Here is a 20,385-nt window from a genome sequence, read left to right on the forward strand (position 1 = left end):
TTTATAAGTTTCAATATTTTTAACTTAAAGTAAATCATGTTATTCATCTTCCTATCCTCTCTACAAAGAAACAAATAAAAAAGCGACGGCAGGAAAAAGACCAAGTGGTCCATAGAGTCTGCCATTTTTTGTGGTTCTAAAGGCAGACAAATTCTATGCATTAAGGTAAAGAAAAAAAAAAAAAAAAAAACTTCTGGGTGCAGCTCCCTCCAGCCCCCCCCCAATACTTACCTAAGCCCCACCTCATTCCAGCGATGTTCATAAGAGCATCGGCTAACCCGGGTCTCTCTCCTCATTGGCTCACACAGCAGCGGAGCCATTGGCTCCTGCTGCTGTCAATCACAGCCAGTGAGGGAATGATGCACAATGGAAAAGAATAAAAAGGTTTACTTTAAAACTGGTTCCTAAAATCAACTAAAAGGGCAGCCAACTGGTCCATTTGTATGCAGCTAAACCACAAAGTTTAGAAACCTCTGAAAAAAGCAGCAAAGTAACTGCTGCTATCTGGCTGTGTGAATGTGGCCAACGTTCCTCAGCGGCAGGGAGACATAGAGGCTCAAGGTTCTCTGTAAGGGGCCAATAAGAATGAGTAAAACAAAAAACAATGTGTTTGGTGGTAGCAAGACTAGAGTAGGGGTTTTGTCTATGTATGTAGACCTGTTGTCTACTTCATGTTATCACTGCTTAGCTTTAGTAAAACCTTCCCACCACAGTAACCTACCAAATATGAGATGTGAAAGTCAAACAGGCGGGGAACCTTAACTTAAAACAGACAACAGCTCTGCGTACCGTTTTTTTTTTTTTTTTTTTAATTTAGCAGCTCAATGTACTATATTAAAAAAACTGCCAATGTGGATAAGCCCTAATTTAGATGGTCAGAAAAAAAAATGTTACAGGTGTGATGAAAAGTTGATGAAAATCCCGTAACCATAAATCCAAAATATCCATGCCAATAAAACATTCCTGATGTAAAAAAGAGGGATAATCATGGAAAGTAATAAAAGAAACTACTGGTGTTCTCATTTTACAGGTGGTGTAGGCATAGAACTAATACTATGGATTTTGCATTTCCAAACCAGCACCAGACATTTGGGCAAAAACTTCACGTGTAACTGCTATAATCCCAGAATCCCCCTCTTACCATAAAACATGGTCACCGTCATAATTAACTCTATCACTCTCCCTAACCGAACACTGATCTAACTTTATAAAAATAACACTCAATCTCCCCCTAACAATTAAACCCATAAAAACCCTAACTCCAGGTTTTTCAAAGCGGTAGTAAAGTGCGTTTTGTGATTTTTTTTTACTTACAGATAAGCTTATAATAAATGTGCACCGATTAGAAGATATTCACTCTTTTGGCAGCCGGTGACCTCACCTTGTGTTTCTTCAGAGCACTGTGCCGTCAGCACAGCTTGACCATTCAAGCTGCCGGAGCCTGTGAACCAGGAAGGAAGACCGAGTGAAGATATAAGCCCTGTCAGCGGTGACAGCGCACCACTGGAGGGCTTTGTTCTAAGATAAGTATTTCATAATGTGTTAGTATGCAATGCATACAAGCACATTATGCAATTGCCTTGCAGGGGAGTTTTTTTCCATGCTGTGGTTTACTACCGCTTTAAAGAATTTTAAATAGTTTATTTGGACCAACCTAGGCTTAAACAAACTATTTACTTCACTGATGCATCGGCTGTATAAACTGTACGAAGCCTCATCTACATATAGTATACACAGAGCTGTGTTCTGGCAGCAGGAGGGAGACTTCCTGTCCTGCTCCTAGAATAAAATTGAGTTGCGCTGAGTGCTGCTCAGCCATTCACAGGAAGCTTTGTATTCTATAAATGAATACAAAACTTCTTCTGGTTGGCTGAGGTAGAGGTTGGGATATCATTCACCTGCCTCAGCTTCTACTTGATGTCTGTGCTGGCCCAGCATCTCTGTCCCTCCCCTCAACTCCCTATACGCAGCTGCCAGGGGAGGTCAAAAGGTTATACTATAGATACAGAGTGTAACCTTAGTGACAGCTCCTGTCTGCTGATACCATATCCAAAATGGCAGCACACAGAAGCAATTGCAGTGTTAAAAATACACCTGTACAGTAAGGTACAATGAAACCAACTCTGTAAGATGTATAAATCATAAAAAGAACACTTTTACAAAGTGCTGTCATGAGATTTTTCCTTAAAGAATATTCCCAGTTACTATAGTGCTACATAAATTCAAAGCCCCAGCATAACCGCATTCTTGACGTAAATATAACAGTACCTAAACGACTCAATTCATTCAGCTGGTTACCATGGTTGTAACCCATTATCTGGAACCCCACACAGTATAGACAGTTGTCATCTGTGTGTTCCTGCAGCCCAGTGTCCTCCGTGTTCTCCAGGAACTGGGAAGCGTCCGACCGGCTTGAGTTCATAATTTCCGTTATGCTGAACTGCTGCCGGAGTGCCTGGTAAGGGCTCCTAACCCCGGACCCAGTAATACCTGAAATACAGTAAATAAAACATCAGGAGGCACATATCAGAACTTATGGTTTTAAGATAATGCCGTCAATTACATGAAAAATTCTAACAATATAGCCAAATGGTCAAACAACTCTAACAATATGGTAAATGTGCATGAACATTCATTTTTATATTCCAAGGTATAAAGTCAGGCCCAGCCCAATCTAGATTGCCAACTTCAACTCTGCATCCAAGAGAATGTTGAAGCAGTAAAACAGTAATATCGCTCCTATTTACCAGCGAGGGATATATGAAACCATAGAGCGTAACCTCACACAATTTACACTCAAGAGAAAAACGGACCATAGGCTCAATTTAAATGCTTTAACACAAGTATAAGCATCTTTATTCTCGGAAATGTGACCAGTTTAAACGTCAGTGGGAAAAAAACGGTGGCTTTTTTTTTTTTTTTAATATGTATCCTTACCCTTGTTTGTTAGCTTTGTATATTGGGCTTCATGTGTGGACCACGGGCAGCACTAGCTCTTCTTGTATGAGGTTATATTTAAAAACAGTCAGAACAGGAATATAGAAGTGATCCATCGCTGACATTATAAAGGTCCAAGCAATGAGGCTCTCCTGCAAATCTTCTGTGCACTACCTAGTAAAGCCCCATACACACAACATTAGATTTTTGTCTTCAGATTTACCAAAACCATGTAGTGCAAGGGCCTGCCCCATTGCATACAAATTGAAACTCTTAAGGTTTGACCTCATATTATATGGTTTTGGTAAAGCTGAAGACAAAAATCTGCAGAAAATCTAATAGTGTGTATGGGGTCTAAGTCACCAAACTAGAACAAGAATTTGCATATCAAATGTCGGTATGCTCATCCACCATAGACTGAAGGATGGAGATGACAAGCATGGAACTTGAACCTTCACTGGCGGCTCCCATATCCCTATTCTGACAGGTAAACAAAATATTATTCATCCTGTACACATCTGTATAGCTCTATAGGCTGTGGTTATGTATAAGGACAAAACAACTACTGTATACAGTTTTCACGTAAACTGATCTTTGAAGCATCAAGCAAAAACGTTAATTAGTAATCAGAGTGTAAAGTTTTACCTCCTACTTCAGGTGCAAAAATTTTAGCAGCGCGCTCTTCCGTCGGAGGCATCGTCTTTTGAAAATATGGAGTTTCCTTGACCTAGAAAATGACACATAAAAGGGCAAAACTTACAGCTGAAGCTGAACTTTGGTTTCTTCAGGCTGGATTTAAAGATTCTATCCCATGGTGACTGACTACTTTCCAAGCTTTGGTTAGTATAATGTAGTGTGCAGAAACAAATACAAAATCTTCAAGTGAATCACATTGATGAACAATTTGAATAATCTTCAATTCAACAAAAAAAAAAAGACAAGCTGTGGTTTGTATTTACTAATTGCCTATGTTCCCTTCTTTTAAAAAAAAAAACATCCTGCTTTTTAATTCAAGAAGTCAGTCTGGGTCCAAATCTAATCTTAGTCCAAAAAACAGTTAATCCCCAATGCAAATAATGAATAATATAATACAGCATGGATTAAAACTGGGGTGAAAACTAGTACCCTGTGTCATTTTTACCGTGAACACTAAGATGCCAACCAAGTAGCTTGGAATACCCCAAAGTGTAGAAACTGCACCAGCGATTCTACATGTAGTGACACCTGAGTGGTACAAGATGTGGGTCTGTAAAAACAAGCCCAAGGTGAAACAGAGCTGCAGCTGTTCAGATAGGGGAAACTAGGATCTGCAGAGAGGCCGCTACTACCAAGAAATTAAAGTGGTATGGCCAATGCTTTTTTGGCTCTACTTCTCCTATGGATCACAGGAGTGCAGCTAAAGCCCTCTGTCTGCTTACTTCACTTAGCCGGTCCAGGCTGGGGAAAGCTCTCAATTCTTGGACTGGCAGCTGGCTCAGCCGCTCAGCTGCGCCACTGGGAGACTGAACCAGTTGCCCAATCCCCCCCTCCTCAGCTCAGGGCTCCACTGAGTACTGGAGGGGCAAAGCAGAGAGCTTGTGACTGACAAACACCTATATCTGCTCAGAGCGCAGGAGAGAACTGAGTGATCAGCAGTGACTCAGCTCTCAGTGCACAGGCGTCAGGGGAATCGATGCTGCATCCACCTGAGTATATAATTTTTTTTTTAATATATATACTCTATACTTCTTTTTTAATGCACAAGCAATACTGAAATGGCAACGGTTGTGATAGCGATGCACAACCAATTACGATCTGGGAAACCCTAGGATAAAATAATACGAGGCATAAATTTACCTGAAACATATCATTAATATCCAAAGGCAAAGCTAAGCCAATGTAATCATCTGAGCTGCCGTAGGTTGCATTCGACACCATGGAGCGAACAGAAGATGATCGCTGGAGAGTGTTTTGGTTTATTGGACTTAACAAGTCTTCTTTATCCAGTGAAGCGTAGCTTAATGCCTTCATGAACCTGCCAAGATTAAGGAGGACAAATCCAAGAATTATGTTACCCCAACGACACTGAAGGTCCTCGTCAAAGAATACACAGATTAACACACATGAACACACAGAAACTGAGGGGTCTACCAAAAGATTTGTAAAGTAAAATATGATCTTGGTTATCCCTGACTCCTACATAGCATAAGGAGGGTAACAACAATACTGCAGACTATAAATCACTGTATAGTGGGGAAAATAATTTTTTAATCCATTGCAGATTTTGTAAGCTTGCCCAATTACAAAGAAATTAATGGTCTATATTTTTTATCATAGATGTATTTTAGATGATATCAACCAAAAATCCAGAAAAAACACATGATACAAATGTTATAAATTGAGTTGCAGTTCAGTGAGTAAAATAAGTATTTGATCCCCAAGTTAAACATGACTTAGTACTTGGTGGAGAAACCCTTGTTGTCAATCACAGAGGTAACAGATGTTTGTGAACATTTGGGATGACAAGGAATCGTGTCCACTTCATAAATTTAACATTTTTATTTTTTTTGTGGGGATTTTGTTATGACCCACAAGATGGCACTGTGCATTTAATCCTTTTTTAGATGATTAGGAACAACGGTTTACCTTGAGTGATGGGCATCTTTTACTTAACCTGTAGTGGGAAATGTTTTGTTTACCAATGAGGATAGGTTCGGTACGCTATTTTGAGTGTTTCCATTATGAAAGCGGCCCATACAACCGAACCGAACCATTCTAGGTCCTGCTTCAGATGTGGGGCCATAGAAAATGGTACGGTTCGGTTAGGGTGGAGCTACGATACATTCCACTGATTGGCGGACGTGTGACACCATGCTAAGCATTTTTTCTAAACCCAGGTATGGCCCCTGGTGGTCCCACTTGCGGTGGAAACGCTCACCTGAATAGGCCGGACCATTCTAGGCCTTCCAAACTGTACCGACTCAAACCGATCCGCTCAGTGGAAACGAGGCATTAGTGTACTGCTTAATAAACCGGATGTTGAGACAGTATCACACTATGTGGAGTCCTTTTGTTTCCTAAACATTCTGATATCGAGGCTTCCTACACTGCATCTTGCATCCTGAGTTGCTGTGAACCTCCCGGTGTATACCATCCATGGCCATAGGAGAGGAACGTCTGGATTTTTTTCTCAATGGATCAGAGATCCAACCAAGCTCTGTGTGACCTCTCTGAGTAAGAGGGGTCGCTGGTTTTTCAGTAAGGCTCCATTTTTGTTATGGTGATGGGTGTCATGCCGTCAGGTGTATGATCGTCATTTCCAAACACACTCTTCTTCCATGAGACTTTCTTTGATGGAATCCAGCTTTATATAAACTTTTTGTTTGCACAATTGCACTTTATTCACATGTGATGTATTTAGCATATGTGTCTACAAACTTTATTCACAGTTAATATTGTTTATATAATGTTGATTATCTGCATACTTTGTCTGTATTCGCACAAATGCACTTTATTAAGCGCTACACTCTTTTCACATATATTATCTGTGCCTGGTGTCTGGGTTATAGTGAACAGCTGCTTATTAACTTTAGTTCCTAGCGGGGATATACCTTTTACATTTAAGCACATAGGTAAGACGTTTCTTTTAGTTGGTTATCAGGTTTGCACACATCTCAGGAGGAATTTTGGTCCACTCTTCTTTACAGATCTTTTCTAAATCCTTAAGGTATCTTGGTTGTCGCTTGGCAACTCAAAGTTTCAGCTCCCTCCATAAATGTTCTATAGGATTAAGGTCTGGAGACTGGCTAGGTCACTCCATGACTTTAATGTGCTTCTTCTTGAGTCATTTCTTTGTTGCCTTGGTGGTATGTTTTGGGTTATTTTTCTTGCTAAAAGACCCATCCATGACCCATCTTCAGTGTTCTGGCTGAGGGAAGAAGGTTCTCATCCAAGATTTTACAATAAATGGCCTCATCCATTGGCCCCTCAATGCGCCAAAGTCAGCCTGTACCTTTAGCAGAGAAACAGCCCCAAAGCATCATGTTTCCACCTCCATGCTTGACTGTAGGGATGATGCTCTTAGGGTCATAGTCAGCATTTTTCTTGCTCCAAACACGGTGGGTCCCGCTCCTCAAGAAGGCACATGTACAGTCATGCCAATGAACATCTAAATGATTCAGAGAAGGATTGGGAAAAAGTGCTGTGGTCAGATGAGACCAAAATTGAGGTCTTTGGCATTAGCTCGTCGTGTTTGGAGGAAGAAAAATGCTGACTATGACCCTAAGAACACCATCCCTACAGTCAAGCCTCGGAGGTGGAAACATGATGCTTTGGGGATGTTTCTCTGCTAAAGGCACAGGCCGACTTTACCGCATTGAGGGGCCAATGGACGGGGCCATGTATTGTAAAATCTTGGATGAGAACCTTCTTCCGTCAGCCAGAACACGGAAGATAGGTCATGGATGGGTCTTCCAGCATGACAATGACCCAAAACATACCACCAAGGCAACAAAGGAATGGCTCAAGAAGAAGCAAATGAAGGTCATGGAGCAGCCTAGTCAGTCTCCAGACCCTAATCCTATAGAAAATTTATGGAAAGAAACAATCTGAGTTGCCAAGAGACAGCCAAGAAACCTTAAGGATTTAGAGAATATCTGTACAGAAGAGTGAACCAAAATCCCTCCTGAGATGTGTGCAAACCTGGTAACCAACTACAAAAGAAACATCTTATCTCTGTGCTTACCAACAAGGATTTTTCCACCAAGTACTAAGTTATGTTTTGCTTGGGGATTAAATACTTATTTTACTCACTGAAGTGCAACTCAATTTATAGCATTTGTTTTAGATGTATTTGCTGGATTTTTGGTTGATATTCTGTCTCTATCATTTAAAATACACCTATGATAAAAATTGTAGACCCTTCATTTCTTTGTAAGAGGGCAAAGGTACAAAATCTGCAGGGGATCAAAAAATTATTTTCCCCACTGTATTCCTTTTGAACACCACTTCGAAGGTGTAGTGGTTTACTTGGCATGTCCTGCAGACACAGCAACATATCCTTTCCTCCAACAGCACAGTTGAAGTAGGCAAAAAGTACAACCACACAATGGGGACTTCCACACCAATGCAGGCCACAGGGGTATATTCAAAATCCAATCTTCACCCATCATGGTGGGCATGCTCCAAAGGGGCTTCCGGGACACGATTCCCCACAGGGGAACACCATCCTGGACCTGTAAAACATCCTGTCAGCAACATTATCAGATACTAGGTATCCTGGGGAGTGCAGCCCTCAGGATCCAGTGATGACTGGCAACATTAAAAACTTTCCACAGTTGGGACTGGGTACCGTCTCTGAGGGTCCCAAGGCCATAGACAACTGATCTGGATAAGCCCTTTCCTTTTCCCCAGCAGGATCGTATGGAGTTACGCAGTAAAAACACAGGAAAAAAACAAAATAGAGTTTTCCTGATAGATCCCACAGTTCCATTCATCACCAAACCTAGGCTGTACTGTCGTGGGAAGGGTTATATGTCTGGGTGGGAAAGTCTGCCTTTTTTGGCCAGTGTCTATTCACCAGTATGTGGCAGCATAACCCAGGTAGTGAATATGAAGAAACCCTGTGTCTTAGGATGTACAATTAAGAAAAATAAGGTTAACAAAAAGGTTAGACTTTTCTCAGAGCAAAAAAAAGTGGTCAATCCCCCTGAAAACTAGTAATAAACAAAGGCATGTTTGGAATAGGAAGAGTTGTCACTATTTTTTGCTTGCCGGTGTCCATGTCATTCCTGTATGTGGCAGCATAAACTACCAGTCTCTGAATTCTTATGTCACTCAATGAAAGCTAAATAGATGTATTTGATGTACCAGCACCTGATATGGATATGTCTGTTCCACATCTGTGACTTACCAACTAGATTTATGTCTAATCAGAGTCAAACCTACTGGCATTTGTGACAAACCTGCTTGTTCTTCATGCATTAGGTATTCTAGGGGAGAGAGATCACAGGAAATCTCCAGTAGGTGTGTCTCTCCTTCATTACAAATAGGGTCTCCATATCACTAACAGGACAGTGTAGATGGTGCACTACAGCTACGTATGGATGAAGAGCTAGAAACCTGAGCAGATAAGCTGTTTTTCTTGCATGCATTTCAAGACTTTCATTTTAGTTTTAGCTGGATTGCATTACCTGCTTGATGTTAGCCTGGAGTCTAAGCTTCCAGTCTTCATGGTTATGGTGTCGGTGAAGAGAACGTCTTTGGCTGGAGAGGCCAAAGCTTCAGAATGTGACAGTGAAGGATGCATTCGTTGTTGCTGTAGCCGTTTCAAAGTTGCATATCCGAATGCATCTCGAGAACTCGTGTAGCTAAAGTGATAATCCGCTAGGCTTTTTATGGCAGCTATGGAGGGCGCTTTAAGTGACTGCGCTCTCCGAGGAAGAGTATGGGAAGACCCTGGGGGGACCAAGGAGACAGAGTTCGACTTTGAAAGGGGCAAGTGATTGGGATGCAGCATGGCTGGTTTGACAGTTTTGGTGCTAATGACCGTACTCAAACTTCCACAGTCTGTATCAAGGTTTGTAGTGTCTATTCCCACAGTCTCTCTAGAAGGGCTTGAGCTCATGGAGCTGATCCCACTAGTCGTCGTGTCTGTATTGAAACTCAAGCTGCGGCTCTTAAAATGTGTGTTCATTGTGCCGTCACCTATAAGTCTCTCACGGCTTGCATGGTCTCTGTGATTTTCGTGCCCCAGACTTTTTGGAAGTTTAAGATCATTTTCAGTAATACTAGGTGTGCTGCCATTGTCATCTATATGTTTAATGATAGAACTTTCTGGGCGAAGGGTGTTTATTTTGGGAACTTTAAAAACAGAGCCCAAACTGTCCATGGAGTTGAACTCCGAGTGCGAACATGGCTCGGTGACCGTTCGGTTCCGCCTTAGTCCTGGCTGCTTGTCCGCCAGGAGTTTATTGGTTTTAGGATCACTGGTGCTGCTGGCCCGAAACTTTTTGCTTGGCAGAGTCAGTGAATTTAGAAAACGATTTTTCACAAATTTGCTTTGGGCAAGAATAGTGAATGGACTGCGATCCTTGTCCTTCAACGGTGTTTCAAAAAATGTCTGCTCAGATTCGTCTGCGAAGAAGAAAGGACTTGTCGAACAATTACCGTCTTCAATGTACATACCTGTTTAAAGGGAAACACATATATTAGACTGCATATTACACATGCTTAAAGAGCATATACACTTCTTAAAGCACAAGTTCACCTTTTTACAAAAAATAATAAATGCACATTTTTTTGTTAAAGGAGCCTGTAAAGCATCGCACCAGTGATCAACAAATCGCTAATGCCATGCAGGACTCCTGCAAACCTGTCAGTGTATCTGCTTGCTCGTAGCTTGTACGGGCAAGCCAATATGCTCTAATAGGGAAAATCAATGAACTACCACAACGCTCACAGCACTGCACCCGCAGCGCTCGTGTTCAGCAGATCGTGGGTGCAATGCAGGACTCCTGCAGACTGTCTACCTCGTACAAGCAGGCAGTAATACAATGACAGAAAGAGACAATGAACTACCACAGTACTCAACAGCGCCCTGGTAGCTAACTGAGAACAACAAGCTGACAGCCGCAAAGTCTGACAGAAGTTCTCCCATTCACAGACCTCTGTGAATAAATGACGCAAGTTCGGGATCCCTGGCTTGCTGTCACTATAGGCAGTGGATCGGGGAGCAGCTGCAGGAGTGGGAACATGTCATACCCTAAAAACGGGTGGAATATGTAACACCTTCCCAAAAATGAAAGTATCTTTTAAAATGCAACATGTGTGACAAAAGCAAACTTAATTAATTTCGAAAGCTAATCATGCAAAAAAAAAAAAAAAAAAAAAAAAAAAAAAAAAAAAAAAGACGTTACAGAATGTGCATTTTTTTTTTTTTTTTTTGCACCCTGCACCCTTTAAAAGTATAAAATCATTTAACGTGTAAGTTCTTCTCTTCAGGGGTATTTGTTCTGTTACAGGTTATTTTTTGTCTTCTTCTGTCTTCAGTGGTGGTTAAGAATGCTGCAGAGATCGACCCCATGTGGAGTCATTCTCTGTAGAATTATCCTGTGAGTTCAGCGTGGCTTGATGATGGACCTCTAAGGGCCAGTCCTGGGAGTCACTCAACACATAGGGAGGTGGGCACTCAATTGCAGAGTCTGCAGGTGACAGGGAAAGTTTTGAAGCCTGAGCTGATTTATTTATTCTTCCTATTTGGGGCTTTGGAATTAATTTTTTTTTTAGTCTTGCAGCTGAAGTTGGGATCAGACAAGATTTAGCCTATCACTTTCAGATGAATTATTGGAATATTACTAACTGATACGCTGCATTCCTTGAAGAAAATATTTGCTGCCTTTTTTGTAGATAGGAGACAGGTTTCCCTAATGCACTATAAAAAGCAGAGCAGTTCTTACTAGGAAGTGCGGATTCACTTTCACTGTTGTGTCTTGAGCTGGTTGACTCAGAGTTGAGGCTGAGTGTGCTAGGTATAGATGACAACTCATTACAGAGCTGCTCCATGTCATCTGGAACCACAGGCCAGAGCTGTCGTCTACTATGTCTCACCGCATCCCAGTTATGTTGCTTCAATATGTCGCATCCTTGCTTCGTCTTGGAAAGCAGCCCGAGAACATATGCGCAGGTCCTGGAAAAAATTGCAATACAAATTTGTTTTGTAGTGAGTAAAATTGAATATATACCATCAACAATCAATTTCTTGACTTGTCAGTTTTTCCCTTCGGTGAGTTCTGACCCTGTTAACTCAATACTTGGATTCCCATACCTGAAACAAGTATACAAATGTAGTCTTCTGCCATTTTTACCCAACTTTCCTGATCTGCATACTTGGACAGGGTCAGTGACTCAAAATACTAATGCTAGGGAGCCAGCATCCTGCCAAAACTAGCATTTTTAAAAGAATATTCGCTGCAGTAGCCCCAGATACATAGAAAAACTAGAAACATAGACAGCAGAGTAAAAAAATGACCAGCGGAGAAAGAATAGTCAGCAAAGAAAAAATAGTCAGCTGGTCATTTTTTCTCTGCTGTCTATGTTTCTAGTTTTTCTGTGTATCTGGCATCTCATTCCTTTTGTATTAGGGAACATTCACTTTTTGACTAGTGTGTAACCTTTTGAGAATCGGGGGGAAGGATTGTTTTTCCTCCGCTCTTAAAGGTTGCTATATGTACTTGTATGAAAAAGTATACTGTTGTCTTTTTACTTTTTTTTTTTTTTTTGTGAGAAATACCTGGTGATTCTGCCAGTCCTTCAACTTTCCCATTTCAAAAGGACTACGCTAGGCATAGAAGCACATCCATCCCAGTGTGGTCAGTTTTGTGGCTTTGCTGGGAGAACACTCTGCTTGCCCTCCAATTGCCAAGATTTTTTCCTGACAGCTCCCACACAGCCATTCACTGAGAAGATCAGTGTACTAGCTCTGGAGCATATAACATGTTACACCTGAATTATAACGTGTAATATGGTCTGGAAGATGTTTCTTTAAAATTACAAAAGGGATCATTTAAGTATTACTGTTCCAACATTCTACTAGTAAAACAGTTTTCACTTGGTGTACATGAACACTTTGACAGTACAATTTTAATAGGACAGCTTTCTGCACAGGCTGCAATACATTGGTACTTGGGACTTTACTGCAAGGTGTGGGACTCGGGTGCCACAACAAATGTGTGAAATAAGGTCTGTTTTGGACTGCATAGCATTTGCAAGAGTGAGATTATTCCACAAAGAGTTCCAGGGGTGTACAAGACCATTCCGATCCTCCGACATAAAGTAAAGTGGATTTTCATTATTTGCAGATTAGGCTGTTAAAAATGCATACCAAAAAAATAAACTTCTTGTTGAAACCCGTAAGCTCAACTTTCTTCTTTCACAGTTTATGTGGTCAAATGCCAAAGCACGGATCTCTAAAAAAGGGGTGTGAAGAGCTGATGCTCAAAAAGAAATGGTCAATCGGTGATTGCCTAAACAGTCTCCTCTACAAAGGTAAGAATTTTAGTCCTTTTATTACTTTTATTACTTTTTTTTTAATCTGTTTCAGGAAGAAAATAAACATACAATGCACCCAGAAAGTATTCACAGCGCTTCACTTTTTCCACATTTTATGTTATGTTACAATCTTATTCCAAAATGGATTCAATTCATTATTTTCCTCAGAATTCTACAAACAATACTCCATAATGACACTGTGAAAGAAATTTGTTTGAAATCTTTGCAAATTCATTAAAAATAAAAACCGAAATAATCCCATGTACATACCGTATTTATCGGTGTATAACACGCACTTTTTTTCCCCTTAAAATCAGGGGAAAATTGTGGGTGTGTGTTATACGCCGATCCCCGCTGATTGTGAGCGGAGCGAGCGCCAGCGTTATACACATAGCCGAGTGTACTCGGCTATTCTCGGCTCTACTCACAGTCAGGGGCGGGACTGCGAGAGGAGCCGAAACTAGCCGAGTACACTCGGCTATGTGTTTGTCGGCGCCGCTCGTTCCTCTCGCAATCAGTGGAGGTGGGCGGGACTGCGAGAGGAGCCGAAACTAGCCAAGTACACTCGGCTTTGTGTATCTCGCCGGCGTTCGCTTCTCTCCGCTCACAGTCAGCAGAGATCGGACACTGATAAGGCTACATTGATGGGCATTTAAATGTAAGTTTTTTTCCTTAAAATTCCCTCCTAAACTTGGGGTGCGTGTTATACGTCGATAAATACCGTAAGTATTCACATCCTTTGCCATGACACATCATCCTTGAGATGTTTCTACAACTTGATCGGAGTCCACCTGTTAACAGTGCATGTCAGAACACAAACCAAGCCAAGAAGTCCAAGGAATTGACGGCAGACCTCCGAGACAGAATTGTATGGAGGCACAGATCTGTGGAAGGGTACAGAAAAATTTCTGCAGCATTGAAGGTCCCAATGAGCACAGTGACCTCCATCATCCGTAAATGGAAAACGTTTGGAACCACCAGGACTCTTCCTAGAGTGGGCCGCCCGACCAAACTGAGCAATCTTTGCAGCACTCCACCAATCATGCCTGTATGGTAGAGTGGCCAGACAGAAGCCGCTCCTCAGTAAAAGGGGCATTACACGCAGTCTGGAGTTTGCCAAAAGGCACCTGAAGGACTCTCAGACCATGAGACACAAAATTGTCTGGTCTGATGAAACAAAGATTGAACTCTTTGGTCTGAATGGCAAGCATTATGTCTGGAGGAAACCAGGCACCGCTCACTCATTTTGGAAAAAGGCTGTAACATAACAAAATGTGGAAAAAGTGAAGCGCTGAGAATACTTTCGGGATGCACTGTAGCTGTATGATAGGTGCAATTTAAGAGCACATCCACATGTAAGCTTGTGGGCATTAAGAGTTTGAATACCAATGTGCTCCAATTTACACAAAGGCAACCTAGAATTGCCAAACAAGGAGAATCTTAGTTGACTTACGTATATGGTATTCAGATTAATCTTTATAATGGCAAAGCAGAATATAATGTTTTATTGAGAAAACACTTAGAGAGAGGGTGGACACTTACCCCCTAATAGAAAGCACTTCACAGTGCTGAGCAAGTGCAATGATATCTGGGATCACATTCTCCTCCTGAAGTAAGTTCAGTCCCCAGTTGGAAGACCCTATGTTACCCTAGAAAGAGAAATTAAAAGCAACTGATTTTAAGAGCTTTACATAAAATGGATTAAACATGGTGTAAGCCAATAAGAGGAGTAGAATTTTCACATAAAAGGGATCATTTCAAATGTATTGCTCGGCAGCAGTCAATACATTAGTAGAAAAACTGACCCCTTTCACTTTCTCAAGGAACCTAGTTACATAGTTGGTTGAATATAGACATCAGACTATCCAATTCAGTGTGTGTGTGTGTGTGTGTGTGTGGCCAAACCAGAGTTTTGTAAAGTGACAGAATTATACTTTTATCCCTTGTGTAAATACCCTTTTTAATGCATGCTAGTAGTCTGCTGGCCTTGCTGCAGCTTGGCATTACACACTATTTCCGAGTCTGTTGTCTTCTAGGAACCTCAGATCCTTTTCCATTCTCAATTCTCCCAAAGGATCTCCCCTTAGTGTGCAACTTGCATTGCTATTTTTAGTTCCTACACTGAACCTTATCCGTCATTTAGCTGGCCACCCTTCTATGTTATCAAAGGTCTTCTTATAAAGTTGCTATCCTGTTGTGAAAGTTATTGCCCTGCTGACAGAGGCCTGGGGCACCCAGCTCATCACAACTCTAGACTGTTCCAGAGTATACAAGACTAAAGAAACCGGGGGGGTTGCACTTTAATCAATCAACTTAAGGCTAACTAACCACATTTTGTTATACCCCCATTTAAGGTGTAACATTAAGCATGGTCAGTCTGCCATTCCCCTCCAGACCCCCACCCACCCCAAAACTGCCCCCCCCCCCCCTTAGAGAAACCATGGGTATTGATACTGTCAAATTTGAAACTAGTATGGTTGTGCAGGCGAATGCAAAAAGAGTCCTGTCTGCCACCACTGACACTTCCTGCAGCCCAGTAACCAAAGGCTTGTACCTCAGCATGGACCAGTGGCTGCAGAAAGAGTCAGCAGGAGCCTGTAAATTACACCAGCGACCCACTGATCACTGTTGCACGGCTTTCCAGTCTCTTATGCAAAAAAATATCTACACTTCTTTCTTTTAAACTAAATTTTGTTATGAGCAGAACCTTCTTGAAAGGGTGCACTCCTGAACCTACAACACCTGGTCAAAGGTAGTCAAACAGTTGATGCAAAACATCAATATGTGGTGACAATTAAGCAATAATTACATTTAAAAGATCTTTCAACTTACCAATGACCAGAGAGCTGCTTTGAGCTGTTTGATTCCTTCCCACGTGTCTAGTGATGGTGAATGTACAGTGTAGCTTAGATCTGGAACAATGTTCTAATAAAAAAAAAGCAAAACAAAAGACTTTCCAATAGGAGCTTCAGGCAATATATACACATAATTTAGGCTTTTACTCCTTTGGGCTCTAGAAAATAGTTTTTTCTCACCTGGACCTCTAGAAGCTGACAACCAGTTTTATGATGCACTAGCTGCCCATACAAGTGAACAGGTAAATACACATAGGGTCGCTGAACTCTAAATGAAAACAGAACATAAAAAAATATTTATTCATAAATGTCAATTGTACAGTTAGCTCAGCCAGTAGCTTTTAGTCGCATGGAACTTCCCTCCATTTACTTACAAGTAAACTGTTTTGTTACTCACTTTATGCCATAGTGAACATTATCATGGCACATGTGTTCATACTTTATTTATATAGTCAGTTTGCATAATCATTTACCTCTGATTACTGCGTCGCACATAGTTATCGCCATCAACAGGCTTTCGGTAGGTGGTGAGAGCCTCGTTCAGCTGCTCCTCTACCAATTCAACATATTTTAGATTATATTCCTAGGGCAGGGAAAAAACAGAAGTGCATTCAAGCTAGTAAACAGGAATTGAATTACAAACAATATGGTCAGGTAATATGCTGTTAGCAACAACTGGCAGCTCAGCAGGTTCTAAGAAGCCAACCTGTGCATAGCTGAGCATCCCCATTTAGTCTCTCATCACAGATCCAAAACTGCACAATGTTTATGGCAAAGTTGCCAATGAAAAGATTACTTTGCTCTAAACATCTGCGATCTGTGAGGATAGAATAAATTAGCTAATCCCAGAACGGTTGTGATTTTGCTTTGAAGGAGACAGGATTGTCATGACATCACTCAGTTGGGATTTACTAAAACTGGAGAGTGGAAAATCTGGTGCAGCCATTACGTTTTTTTTTTCTGCATCAAAAACACATGGATAGTAGGCTATATGGTTTTCAATGGCATCGTTTACACCAGTGCTTGCAGTTCCAGGGCGTTCCAGTTCCAGAAAAAAAAGTGGAACATGCTGCATTTTTCCTGTACTGAACTGTACTAGAACGCACCAAAAAAGCACTGGAACACACGTCCTGATTTAAGGTTAACCACTTCCGGACCGTCCACCGTGGATATACGTTATTTTCACATTAAATACCGTTTTTATGGCAGCAGATAGCTGCCATAACCCCAGAACTTTTATTCACAACCCCCCCCCCCCCCCCACCGCGTCCCGGTGGTTTCCGACGCTTACCAGAGCCATTGGAAGCGGTGGAGACGATCTGGTCCTGTGAGTGCATGATGGCCCCCACTCAACTCTATGCCGTTGGAGGACCAGAGCAACGTCAAACATCACTTCCGCCTTAAAAGGGACAATTTTTTTTAAAGAAAAAAAAAAAAAGAAAAAAAAACACAAAACTTTTTCTTTTCTTTTGCTTTTAAGTGTAAATGTGAGATCTGAGGTTTTTTTGACCCGAGATCTAACATTAAAGAGGTCCTGTCATGCTTTTTTCTATTACAAGGGATGTTTACATTCCTTGTAATTGGAATAAAAGTGATCCAAAATTTATTTTTAAAGGAACAGTGTAAAAATAAAAAATAAAAATAAATAAGAAAAAAATGTAATATTTTTTAAAGCACCCCGTCCCTCCATGTTTGTGCGCAGAAACGAATGCATACGCAAGTCGCGAACACATACTTAAGTCCCGCCCACATATGTAAACGGTGTTCAAACCACACGTGTGGTATTGCCGCGATCATTCGAGCGAGATCAATAATTCTAACCCAAGGCCTCCTATGTAACTCGAAACTGGTAACCTGTAGAAATTTTTAAACGTCGCCTATGGAGATTTTTAAATGCCAAAGTTTGTCGCAATTTTGAAGCGTGACATGTTGGGTATCAATTTACTCGGCGTAACATTATCTTTCACATTATGGGAAAAAATGGGGCTAAGTTTACTTTTAATTCAAAAAAGTGTACAAAAAAAATTGTGTTTGTAAGACCTCTGCGTAAATATGGTGCGACAAAGTATTGCAACAATCTCCATTTTATTTTACGGTGTCTGAAAAAACAAAACAAAAAATATATATAATTTTTGGGGGTCTTAATTTTATAACAAAAAAAAAATATTTTAACAAAACAAGAGCGAAAAATAGGCTTGGTCATTAAGTGGTTAAGAACAAAGAGGGGGAAAAATACACTGGACTGCATCAAAAACGCACTTGAAAGCATCAAAAACGTGCATGGAAAAAAGCATCTGGAACGCGTTTCTATGGTGTGAACTGGCCATCTAAGGCACAAATGAATGCTGCTTTGTATTTATGAATACATCATTCAATTATTTTTTTTTTTTTTGTGTAAGTGTACCTGAATGTGCCCCCGTATCAGCCTCTTGCAATTCCCTGATTGGGAGAGGAAGAAGCAGCACAAGGTGTGCTGCAGTGCACATGCACTGGCAAGGAGAATATTGATCGAACAGAAAGCAGAGTCACAAGTTAACCAGTATTTTGCTCCTCATTCACTGTCCAATGATATGCTGGGGGAGGGACAACTTAGATGTCACACCTAACTGCAATCGAGCTTCCTGCTCTTCCAGACAGGCTGTGCTGTGTGGCAGAGCTGTATAACTCTCAGGACTGGATGGGCAGGAATACAAAACCTTTAGCAGGTAAAACGGCTTTCTTATTTGTATTTTGCCTGTAGTTCAGCTTTAGGGATGACTTCTCAGGAATAAACTCGTTGGTCTAAGAACCTTAAGTCCATAAATTATATAGGTCTGTTACCTTCTGCCATTTTTCCAGCTGCTTTGTGACATAACCCCTTTCATTTAAGTAGGAAAACCCCTTTGGAATTGACAGGAACCTGCAAAGAAAACAGATTAGTAGATAAGAAGGAGTCAGATTTTCAGTAAAATATTAACAGGTGAGAAATTAGGTTTACCTTATGAGGAGGAGCAGGCCCTTATCTCCAAGATGAGAGAGTGCAGGTTTCATCTGGATGAGTGCGTGTAGATTAGCCTGCGGGGAGAGCACACAATGTGAACACCACACAATGTGAACACCACACAATGTGAACACCACACAATGTGAACACCACACAATGTGAACACCACACTGTCCACATACATTACACAAAACTAGTACAAATCAGAGAGGAGTTGGCCCAGGCAGCTAATCAGTTTCCGAGTTTCATTTTCCCGCTGAGTCTGTATTTATCCCTTAGATGTGTGCAAATGGATATTGTTCTGGTCGCTCTCTTTTCCCTATCGGTTAAAAAAAAAAAACCCTGTGCAAAGGGACCCTTTTACTCTAACAGTCTTTAGGTCAGTCGCTATTGTACCCATAAATTAGGGCCCGTTCACACTCATGTGCTTTAAAAACACAGCATCCATTTTTCAAAATTCCATATCACATTTTTAAAGTGCTTCACTCAAATTTAACACAACATATATGTGTTTTAGATGCATATTACATGTGTTTTAATCCCTGGACACAAAAATTTGATATAAGACTCTAAAAACACAACAAAAAGTAAATTTTTGGTGGGTTTCCATTGACTACAATGGAAGGGGCGTTTTTCAAACTGAGCGCCAAAGTCCAGCAGAAAGGACTTTTTAAAACCGCAGTGCAGACATGTGAACAGATAGAATTTAAAAGTAACTAATTTTCATGCACTTATGTCATGCTGGAAAGGAGCCTTTTATAGTGCGGCAAAATGCACCAGTGTGAACAGGGCCTTAGACAGCGCCCTCCCTTCTTTGACAGTTGGCACCACCGGAAGATTTCTCCCTCCTCTATTGTTCCTGTGAGAGCTTAAAAAAACACAACAAAAAAAAAAAAAAAAAAAAAAAAAAAAAACTTTGGATTTTCAATCGCTTTCAGTACCAGAGACAATGGCACCAGCACCAAAAAAATTGGGTGAAAATCCACAGTGGAGACAGAAAATAATAAAAACATCTTTCCTAGTCCATCTAAAACGGAAAGAAAACGATTTGGCCTTATAGATAAAAGGCTGACCAGAGGTTGCTTTCAAGATGGCATTAGGGGACAGGAAGTTACATTGCAAAATGCCTCTACCCACCAACAAAACATTTTTTTCTGGTAACCATCTAAATCTTTTATATGGCCTTCAGTTAAAATGATTGCAAGGCAATAACTTTCACAACAGGATAGCAACTTTATAAGAAGACCTTCGATAACATAGAAGGGTAGCCAGCTAATCCTGTTGTAATTAGGGTTTCGCCGTGATTTCATATAACTAAGGAGACGATGAGCACATTGTTTTGTGTATGGTCAGTAGCAATACACATACAGAGGATGGAACCCACTAATTTGAGATACCTAATCACACGCAAGGAAAAAAAACAGCATTTTTTTTCCTGCACCTGATTGGAGGATAGAAGTCAGCAGAACTTCCTCTCATTTACTAAGCTCTGGAGCAACTGCACTTGCAAAATGTACGTTCCATTTGCCCTTAGTAAACCAACCTCTATGTTTTACAAAAATGAACTGTAAGGCCCGTCACACACGG

At 40.9% G+C, this 20,385-nt stretch overlaps 1 protein-coding gene across 2 annotated transcripts in view; it reads right to left on the reverse strand.

Annotated features, from left to right (window-relative positions):
• Nucleotides 1–20,385, reverse strand: part of RICTOR (RPTOR independent companion of MTOR complex 2) — a 214,245-nt gene that overhangs the window by 19,544 nt on the left and 174,316 nt on the right. For both annotated transcript variants that reach the window (XM_073621546.1, XM_073621535.1), the window contains exons 24-34: nt 18,796–18,872; nt 18,639–18,717; nt 16,292–16,401; nt 15,999–16,086; nt 15,796–15,888; nt 14,506–14,612; nt 11,373–11,602; nt 9,108–10,101; nt 4,774–4,951; nt 3,583–3,664; nt 2,269–2,490 (exon numbers count right to left, since the gene is read on the reverse strand). In XM_073621546.1, the coding sequence (XP_073477647.1) occupies nt 2,269–2,490; nt 3,583–3,664; nt 4,774–4,951; nt 9,108–10,101; nt 11,373–11,602; nt 14,506–14,612; nt 15,796–15,888; nt 15,999–16,086; nt 16,292–16,401; nt 18,639–18,717; nt 18,796–18,872 (2,260 nt within the window). The remainder of the gene's footprint in view (nt 1–2,268; nt 2,491–3,582; nt 3,665–4,773; nt 4,952–9,107; nt 10,102–11,372; nt 11,603–14,505; nt 14,613–15,795; nt 15,889–15,998; nt 16,087–16,291; nt 16,402–18,638; nt 18,718–18,795; nt 18,873–20,385) is intronic.

The sequence above is a fragment of the Aquarana catesbeiana genome, linkage group LG01 (assembly GCF_042186555.1).
Source record: "Aquarana catesbeiana isolate 2022-GZ linkage group LG01, ASM4218655v1, whole genome shotgun sequence".
NCBI lineage: Eukaryota > Metazoa > Chordata > Amphibia > Anura > Ranidae > Aquarana > Aquarana catesbeiana.